Source organism: Camellia sinensis, chromosome 2 (assembly GCF_055761805.1).
Source record: "Camellia sinensis isolate YWXY chromosome 2, ASM5576180v1, whole genome shotgun sequence".
NCBI classification, from domain to species: Eukaryota; Viridiplantae; Streptophyta; class Magnoliopsida; order Ericales; family Theaceae; genus Camellia; species Camellia sinensis.
The window spans coordinates 195,538,722-195,549,721 of NC_138962.1; the positions used below are offsets into that span (position 1 = coordinate 195,538,722).

At 37.4% G+C, this 11,000-nt stretch overlaps 1 protein-coding gene across 1 annotated transcript; it reads right to left on the reverse strand.

Annotated features, from left to right (window-relative positions):
• Nucleotides 1-2,779: 2,779 nt before the first annotated feature.
• LOC145819344 (putative mitochondrial protein AtMg01250) lies at nucleotides 2,780-3,247 on the reverse strand. The gene has a single exon (XM_082913323.1). It carries the CDS (start codon nucleotides 3,245-3,247, stop codon nucleotides 2,780-2,782), a length of 468 nt encoding a protein of 155 aa, XP_082769449.1.
• Between the last annotated feature and the right edge of the window lie 7,753 nt (nucleotides 3,248-11,000).

Below are 11,000 nucleotides of genomic sequence, written 5' to 3' on the forward strand. Positions count from 1 at the left end.
TAAAAAAAAATTACAAAAAAAAAAACCTTAGGGTTAGATCCATAACAAAATAAATTATAAAATTTTAATTTTTTCAATTTAAATTCTAATATTTTGAGTTGTTTTTAATCCAAACCATCTATGTTAAGTAAAATCGACGAAAAAATATATATTTTAACCATTAAACTCAACAAAAAATGTTATTTTAGACATTTTGGCTATATTTGATTCACAAGACTAATAGTGAGGTATTAATAATCCTATCAAATTAGTATGGTATTCACTATTCAATTGGATTAATAGGATAAATTATCCATGGGATTAATAATTCCACCCCTACCCCATTATTAATAATCCTACAATTTTGTTGGATTAATTATCCATTGGATTAATAATCTTAAATCAAAATGTTAAAACAAATATAGGATAATTTGGCCCACAGATTAATAAACCCAATCACATGCTCTAATCCATCCAATCAAACATGCCCTTTATGTACACCTATTTCAATTTTAATGGCTAAACTACATTTGGAAAATTCTTTCTTTTTTTTTTGATCAGCAAAATAGAAACTTTATTGATGAAGAAAAAATAACAGCGGAGAACTTACATCAATAAAGAAGGGAGGTGCAACAAGCATCATAACTACACTCAATAATCCCAACTAGGTTGGCACCGAAGAGGTAGCACAATCATATGCTAGCACAACACCCATGATTAGTGAGGATCCAATCAACCAGCCAAGAATAAGGAAACAAAAAACAGTAAAAAAACATAATACACCCAAAATAAACACCCCAAGCCTAATACTGCTCTTAGCAGCAGGAGACAACTAGGGACAGCCCAAGCTTCCCACACAAACTATCCTCTCTTTTCTGAGACCAAGACAAACAAACAAGCAAACACTAAGAATATCAAAGCAACACCAAAGCCATCACAACAGCACACAACAACAAATCCGCAGCAGCTAGCATCAGCCCAACACCAGGAATAACACTTTTTTTCATAGATATTCTCCCTCTTTTGCAGCATATATTCTGCTCATCTTTGCAAAAAACCGCATTGCTTGTTAATATTTTTGAACCTAGCATCCTTTTCACTAATGCAAATTTTTTCTTCCTTTGCTAAAATGCTACCCAAATTAAGCTGAATAAGACATGATCCTCGTAAACAAGCAGAAACAATAACAAAACTAACTCTGCATCAACAACAAGCAAATTGACAAACTAGCAGCAGCTTTGCATTCACAAAAACTAGCAGCAGCAGTAGCAGCAGCAAACTAAGTCCCTACTTCACATCAACAAACTCCTAACAGCAGCTTTTCATTCACAAAAAAAAAAACTAGGAGCAGCAGCAGCAAACTACGTCCCTACTTCACACAACGGCATACCTGGTTTATATTTTCCACAATATCATGCATTGAATAAGAAATCGCAGGCAGCCCAGTCTTCACCCACAACCCAATTCGCACTTCTACAATTTCACCAAGCTCCTCCATATTTAGTTGCTGCCCATGAAACACACAGTAATTTCTTAACCTCCATGTGGACCATAGCAGTGCAACTGGTACAAGCCGCCAAACCTTCCTAACTACCTTCCTAAATTTTATTCCCAACCACCATAGCAGCACACCATCAACAGTATCAGATGTGACCCAAGTTAAGCCCCACCAATTCAGCAGAGATGACCAAATCTTCCAAATCTTATAACACTTCAGCAGGATATGATCTACTGATTCTTCTTCCTATTTACAGAAAGGGCAAGAATTCTCCACCATGCTACTCACAGCCCCAAACCTCTGTAGCATACCAATGGTTTTCACCCTTCCTTTCCATGCCAGCCAACTCAAGAACTGAGCTTTTGGTGGAGCTACAGTTTTCCAAATCAACCTAGGGGCCTGCAATCTTGGACCTTGACTTAACTTAGATCATTCTCATACTGTTGCCACAGTAAACTGATCATCCATGGATGCATCCCACCTAATTGAGTCATTTAGCTCCACATTAAGCCCAGGAGCATCTCTTAACACTACTTGCAGCCTTCTAACCTCCTCTTCCTCCCAAGCAAGAAGTGGCCTTCGAAACAGTAACTGCCGAACCCCTGAGCTATCCCTCATTTGCATGAAAGAACACAATGATCCTTCTTTTTCCACAGATAATTGGTACAACCCAGGAAAATCCACTTTTAATTGAAGGCTCCTATACTATCTATCATGCCAAAAATCAATCCTACACCCATTGCCAATCACCATCTTACAATTAGATACAAAAAAATTAAATAGTCCAGGATTAGACTTGGATACACGAGTATATCATTCCAGACAACAGATTCATTGCCACTCCCTTCCATCTCTGGTAGCCCATCTACCATCTATTCCCATGTACTTGCTTATAATTACTTTTTCCCATAGGGAGTTATCTTCCACCCCATACCTCCACCACCATTTAGCTAGCATAAAGTCATTTATGTCTCTCACCCTTCTTACGCCTAACCCTCCTTGTTCTTTGCATAGAGTTATAGTTTTCCAATTCACTAAATGAATCGTCTTTCTTATCTCTGAGTTGCCCCACCGAAATGATGCCTTCAACTTATCAATTTCCTTTGCTACTCCTTTAGGTAATTTAAAGATGGAAATATAATATCCAGGAAGGCTATCTAGAACAGATTTTATCAATGTTAACCTACCAGCAAAGGACAACATCTTTCGCTTCCATAGAGCTAACTTGGCCTTAACTTTCTCCACCACAGGTTGCCAAGTCTTCTTTCTTCTTGGATTTGCCCCAAGTGGTAAGCCCAAGTACTAGAGAGGCAGCTTCTGGCATAAGAACTTCAATTTTGAAGCAAAAGCTTTTACCATTTCATCACAAATCCCTACTCCATATACCACACTTACGTGGAAATTTATCTTAAGTCCAGACATAAGCTCAAGGCATCTGAGGATTCTTTTAACAGTCACAATCTTCTCCCACTTTGCTTCACAAAATAGGATAGTATCATCAGCGAACCGAAGATGAGATAACTTCAAACCGGCTGGCCCAATAGTAGCACCCTTTAATAAACCCAAGTCTTTTGCCCTTTCCAACAATAGGTTAAGCCCCTCAACTGCTATATTAAACAACAAAGGGGATAAATGACCACCTTGCCTTAATCCCTTTTGTGGACAGAACTCCTTGGTAGGCGATCCATTAACAAGTACTGAAATTCTTGCCGTTGTGACACACGTTCGTATCCACTCCAACCATCTTTCCCCAAGCCCAAAATTTTCCATCATAGAAAACAAATACTCCCAGTTAACCGAATCATAAGCTTTTCGAAATCCAATTTGAGTATCACTCCTTTCATTTTAGACTTTTTCCACCAATCCACCACCTCATTTGCAATCATTATCCCATCAAAAATGTTCCTACCTCCCAAAAAGGCAGTTTGCACTTCACTAATCACATCTGGTAAGACCTTCTGCAGTCTTTTTGCTAGTACCTTAGCCAAAACTTTATACACTACACCCACCAAACTTATAGGTCTGTAATAAGCCAATCCTGAGAGGTTAATTTTTTTCGAAATAAAGGTAACAAATGAGCTATTGAGCCCTATGACCAGCTTACTATTAAGATAGAACTCCTGCATGAATTGGAATATATCACTCCTCATATACTTCCAGCATTTTTGAATGCACGCCATGTTAAACCCATCCGGTCCCGACGCTTTATTCCCATCACAACCTTTTACTGCATCCCATACTTCTTCCATTGAAAATTCTTTTTCAAGAAGCTCCACCACTTTAGCATTACTAACTTTCACAAAACTACTAGACAATTTTGGTCTAGAAGGCCAATCCTCCGAAAAAGCCTTTGTAAAGTGCCTTAGCACTTCCTGTCTCACCAGATTTGGATCTTCAATACTAACTCCATCAACAATCACTGAGTCCACCAAATTCCTTCTTTGTCTTTGACTAGCAATTAAATGAAAGAACCTAGTATTTCTATCCTCGTTTTGAGCCCAATTCAATCTAGATTTCTGGAACCATATGGAATCCTTTTTCTTTCTTAATGACCACACCAAATTCCTCAACTCCCTTCTTCTTGCAATTTCCTGTGAGTCTAACAGCCTTGATTCTGCTAACAAATCACACTCATGCAACTCATTTTCAGCCTTTTTCAGTTGATCCTCCACACAACCAAACACTTCAATGTTCCACCATTTCAGCTCAGCTTTAAGCCTAAATAATTTCATCTTTATTCTATACCCAGCCCACCCATGCACTTGCACATTCACCAATGATCTTTGCACAACAGATGCGAAACTTGGGTGTAGGAGCCAGGCATTTAAGAACCTGAACGGCCTAGGACTCCAATTTCTCTCATCCTCTTTTAACAACAGAGGACAATGGTCAGATACTATTCTAGACAAGCTCCATAACTTGAATTTGAATTTGAATTTTTGCAGCCATCCAGGATCCAATAAAAACCTATCGATTTTACTCCATCTCTCCCTCTCAACTGAATTACTCCAAGTAAAACTTCTGCCCAACATTGGTATATCCACAATTTCCAATCTATCCACAAAATTATTAAAATCCTGCATCCCTTTATCTCTTCTAATACATCCTCTTCTTTCAGCAACAAATCTAATCTCATTGTGCTCACCTCCCATACACCAAGGCTTTTGGAAAAATGTTCTTATACTAATAATAAATTCCCAAAGATGAGTTCTCTTCACCACATCATTAGGGGCATATATATTTACAAACACACACTCAAAAGAGACAGTAGAAGTACTTGAGAGCACCAAAAAATTCTTATTGCAACAGCAGCCCGATAATAAGAAGACATCTGGATTCCAAATGCTCAGCAACCCCCCAGCAGTCCCATTCGAGTCTACGGCCATAAACTCCATCTTTTCCCAAGGCCAAATAGATCTAGCAAAAACTTCATCAATATTACTCCTTTTAGTTTCTTGAAGGAGCAACACATCCACTCTTCTTTCTTTAATAAGAAGCTTGACTCTACTCAGCTTATCCGACCTACCCAGTCCTCTTACATTCCAAGACATAATCTTCATTACAACTAAATCAACACCACTACAAGCCCCCAATCTAGACCAATTACGTCTACTCAATCCCATCTCCCCGTTTAATTCTAACTAACCTCTCTGTATCTTGTTTCTCCAGTCGCACAAATTTTTTTATCACATCTTCCTTCTTGCCTTCGAAATTCATACCCAATTGTTTTCCAATCTGCAGAGTAGCATAAGCTTCATCAAGGACCATCTTTCTTCTCCTACTCGATCTACTAGTCTGAGACATTGAATGTGAGATGGTTGCAGCTGCCGCCCTGAATATCGCACCCCTCTTAAAACCTCCAGATAATGGTACTTTGTTTCTGTGCAGCCTTCGCTTCTCCCGACTAGTTGATCCTCCTTTCCTACCTTCATATCTTCGATTGCTTCCTTTCACCACTGGTTCACTTCTTTTGGCTACAGTATGACTTTTTCCAGACAGTTGGACTTGAGACTGACCTAGAGGGTGCTTATAAAGCTGGACCACACCATTTTGAGCTTGGACCACACCTGTGCTATTTATCACCTTATCAGACCCACCTCCATTAGTTACGAATTGGGCCTCTTGTAGGACTACCTCCAGATTAATGCTGGGCCTTCTTACATTAGACCCACTCAAACTTTTAACGAAACCTGTTGTGAGTAAATGATCATCAACTACTACCTCCTTGCACTCATTAACCCTTCTTGGAACTTGCAGCGGCATGCTACCTTCTCTCTGATGGCAACTTCCATCGTTTGGCTACTCAATAAGGAGCTCATCACTTACCACCTTTGTCTCAGATATCTTTGTCACTGATGCCCAGATAGCATTACTTGTTTCTTTCTGGCCCATTGTTTCCACTTAACGTGGCTTTGCTAGAACCCGCCACCTCCTTGCAGAGGTCCACCTCATCCTCCATGTCATCCCTCCCTTTTACCACTTCTTCACTGCTTCGCCGGTTACCACCTATCTCAGAGCCGCAATCAGCCTTATCTTTACCCTCATTACCTATCTTCTCCGACGACCTGGTCATACAATGGCTCTGAGCCTGCTCCATTACTACCGTAGAATCAAAATTCTCAGACTCTTAGGTGCCGTTTGGTAACACTTACGTTTTCAGTTTTCTGTTTATATTTACAAAAATTTAAAAAACTCAAATAAAAACTTGTTTGGTAAAATTTTTGATTTATAAATCAGTGGTCTCAATTTATAAATTTGGCCAAAAAGTGAAAACACAAAAAATGTGTTCCCGTTTTGAGTTTTGAGTTTTTTTTTTTTATCACCCAAAACTAGCCACTACCCGCCACTATTTTCCACCACCGTCTTCCGGCACCACCACCCACCCCCACCACCACCACCTGCCACCACCACTCACCACCCACCTGCCACCACCACTCACCACCCACCTGCCACCACTAGCCACCACCCACCTGCCATCCACTCGCCACCACCACCCACTCCTTGCCGCCGTCGCCACCACCACCACCACCACCACCACCATCACCCACCACCCACCACCCACCTGCCACCACCACCCACTGGCTACCACCTACCACCCGCCACCGTCACCCTCCCACCCACTACCACCACCACCCACCACCACCACCACCCACTTGCCACCACCACCTGCCACCACCACCGCCACAACCACCCACTTGCTACCACCTACCACCGTCACCCACCCACCCATCACCCACCCATCACCCATCCGCCACCACTCGTCATCCGCCACCCACCTGCCACCACTACCCACCACCACCACCACCCACTCGCTACCACCTATCACTCGCCACCGTCACCCACCCACCCACCACCACCACCCACCTGCCACCACCACCCGCCACCACTACCATTACCATCCACTCGCTACCACCCACCACCCGCCACTTACTCGCCACCGTCACCCACCCACCTACCACCACCACCACCACCTGCCACCTACCCGCCACCACCACCCACCCGCCACCCACTTGCCACCACCACCCATCACCACCACCACCACCACCACCACCCACTCGCTACCACCCACCACCCGTCACCGTTACCCACCCACCCACCCACCACCGCCACCCAACAGCTACCACCCCTGACCATTCGCCACCCACCTGCCACCACCACCAACCTCCCGCCGCCACCACCACCACTACCACCCACTCGCTACCACCCGCCACCGTCACCCACCTACCCACCGCCACCAGCTACCCACCACCCACCACCACCACCCACCGCCACCAGCTACCCACCACCCACCGTCACTACTTTCCACCACCGTCTTCCACTGCCACTTGCCACCACTTGCCATTTCTCACTCTTTTTTATATTTTAAATTTTTTTTAAACATTTTGTCAATTACCAAACGCGTTTGTAGTTTATGTTTTTCTAAAAATAAACAAAAACTAAACAAAAACTAGTTTATAAAATTTTTGTAAATATAAACTGAAAACGTAAACGTTACCAAACACACCCTTACTGGATACACCTTTCCCTTGCACTGCAGCTTCACCGTCTGGTAGACGAAATCTAGACACTTGGTGCCACTAATCATCTCAGTACGCATATTCAATAATATCCTTAAACGAAAAGACCATTAAGGACAACATGGGATGGGATGTATTTTCTACCCTTCAAAGATTTCATATAAAAATACAAAACGCTCTTCACATACCATTATCACCTATAGACATATAAACATCCAAAATAAATTAGTTTTTGAAGATTTAAAGTTTAAGAATATTAAAATCAATTGGTTTTAAAGATTTAGGGTTTAAGTACATTGAAATCAATTGATTTTAAAGATTTGCACACCATGAATGACACTAAGATTGTTGATTTCGAACAATGCAACAATAAAAAGGTCAATTTACTACTTAGCTTTTTTTTTTTTTTTTTCATCTCATTCGTATAGTCGTTGAGAAGATAACTTTGTTTGTCATGTGTTTGAATAATCAAAGTTGAATTTTTACACAATGTTGGATTAGTTTTATTTGAACAAAACAATTTTGTTCAAATTATTATGGTTGACCAAATTGTAAATTTTCATACATAAAAAATTAAACATTTTAATTCCTTAAGAATTTCATTTCTCAAATTTAATTTAATTTATTTCAATTCAATAATTTAATTTGTTTTTGGTATATTTTCTTTGATTTTTAACAAAAAGTAGATATATTCAACATTTACAAAAAAAAAAAAAACAAAACAAAACAAAAAACAAAAACAAAAACAAATAACATATAAAATTTAATATATGTTCAATATAATAAAAATAAACATATAAAAAATGTTCAACATAAGAACAAGTTAAAGTTGTTCAACATATAAAGTATGAAAGTATTTATTTTGTTCAACATAAATATTTTGAACATATTCAATTTGTTCAATTTTATTTTTTGTACAATGAAATTATGTTCAGACAATCAGAGTTGAGCCAAACTCGCAATAAATTTTTATTGAAGTTGAATCGGTAACCAATTCAAAAAAAGATAGGAGAAACATATCAAGGTGTGAATCAAAGGGTGAGAATGACAAATCTTCAACGTCTTCAATGCACCAAAGAAACAACAGTGAAACGACAATGAAGATGGAGATCTAAAACGACAACAATGCATTGGCAAGTTAATGGTGAAACAACAACAACAATGGAGATCTAAAACGATGAGAATGCACTAGCCGAACGAAACCCTTCTCCGGTGATGGGGATCTTCAATGCCGACAATGGAGATCTATGGTGTTCTAAAGATGAATGTCCCTGGTGTTATGAAAATAGAGACATTGGGGAGTGGATTATGGTTTGTATTCAAATATACAGGTGATGTGTTACCTTAGGGCTAATACTAAGTTTTAGCATGAGTTTAAAACAATTGTCACAAAAAACGTCACTACTTTTCAACTTTTAGCAACAGTTTAAAAAATTCGTCACAAAAAAGTCACTAATTGTAAGTTTTAGCGACAATATATAAAAATCTTGATAAAAAAGTCACAAATTGTCAATTTTTAACGACGTATGCAAAAAATCGTCACAAAAAATTATTTTTAACAACGATTTTATTAGGATTTATTTTCAATAGGACTTGATGAAAATTAAGTCCAATTATTAAGGGATTGTTTGGCTAGAACTTTTTAGCTAAAAAAGCACGAAAGACAAAATAGGCTAAATAAGTTAATAAAACAAAATGTCACATCTAAACCATAGTTATTTCAATTTTTTTCTTACAAAAGTCAAAAAAACCAAACCAAACCAAACAAACTTTTAATCCTAAGCCAAAAAAACTAAAAAATCACTTTAAAAAAACCAATTGCCAAACAGCAACTATGACCCATTTATAGTTTACCTTTTTATTCTTCAAGGTTTACACAGTTAAGTGGGTTCTATTTTAAATATACGCTTCAATTTATCATTTAGAATATCCATACACTCACTAAATTTACCAAACACTACACACATAAAATTGAGCCCACTATTACTGGAGTGTTTGGAGTTTGTTTATTTGGTTATTTTTTTCATCTTTAGTGAAGTTGTTTTAAAATTCTTCAAAAAGTTTTACACACTTTTTTTAGGTTTTTAGATTCAGCTTAATAAGACGAACCAAAAAATTATTTTTTTTTTATCAACAAAAGAAAACTTTATTGATGAAGAAAGTATAACATACAAAACTTACATCAACAAAGAGAGAAGAGCAGATAGCACAAGACCCTAAATTGGTGAGAAACCAATAAAGGAAACAAAACGAACCAAAAAATTATATGTACATATATTTTAAAATTTTCAAAAAAAGACTAATAAGCCAAAAATAATGGATTTTTTTAGTTTATTTTGACTTTAAATTTATTTTTTTATATAGAATTTTTTTTAAAAAACTTACTTAAATTTGTCTACACAAGACGAACTAAGAAGGTAGAAAAAATATTGATATAATTTTGAAAAAAAAGTAACTAAAAATATAAAAAAAAAAATTCAAAAAAAAAAAAAAAAAGAGATGGATTTTTTAAGAAACCCCAAAACACACTTTACAAATATTTTTAGCACATCTATTATAAATGTTTAAAATCCCACTATAATTAAATATGGGTGTCATGAAGTGGAGGGGTCTCTATTACAATTGAAAATTGATATTAAAATCGGGTACAACACTCACATGAGATAAGTCCTACATTTTTGTATTAAAAAATCATGTTATTTTTGTACAGGTAGAACTACATTAAATATGTTTTAATCTTGTTTTCGTTATTATTGCTTTGATCGGTAGTTTAGATGCACAAAGACTCTGCACATTTGCGGTAACTTCTAATAAAACAATCAGCCATAAAAAGCACCTCTTCCTTTACTTTTCAGTATTCAATTTCTTTTTTCTTTTCTTTTTTATTTTTATTTTTAAATATTATAAGTAAAAATCACAACAAACATTGACATAACAAATAAAAAATATATACAAGCAACTCCGTGTAAGAAGCACAAAGCAGCCCCTATGTATGAAGATTCAAGTATGATTTGTTTTGACTGACTCTTTAGGCTATATTTTGATCATAAATTTAGATAGAATTTTTAATAATAATAAATAATAATAAAAAAGAGAAAATGTGAATGAAATATATTTTATCAATTTTTTTTTTCCTTTATAAATTCATTTTTCATAACCCAAACACAACATTAGGGATTCGGTAAAGAAAAAGGAGGAAAACAATTGATGAGCAGCAATGAGTCTATGAACACAGAACCAACCACATAAAACATATTACGCTAATTGGAGAAAAAAAAAAAAAAAAAAAGCCACTAGTGCTGTTTTTATTATTTTATTATTATAGGTAATAGAAACACAAAAACAACCCAGAGGAAGCTCTCTGTAAAGCACAAACCTAATGGGTGAACAAACAACCCAGCACAAGAAGCAATCCCTCTTGAGATGATTCAGTCCCAATGGACATTAAACACACTAAGGCCATGTTTGATTTACAAGACTAATAGTGAGGTATTAATAATCTTATC

What these genes read in the sequence shown, in the direction of transcription:
- LOC145819344 (XM_082913323.1), bottom strand. Translation starts at nt 3,247, where the DNA reads ATGGAAAATTTTGGGCTTGGGGAAAGATGGTTGGAGTGGATACGAACG.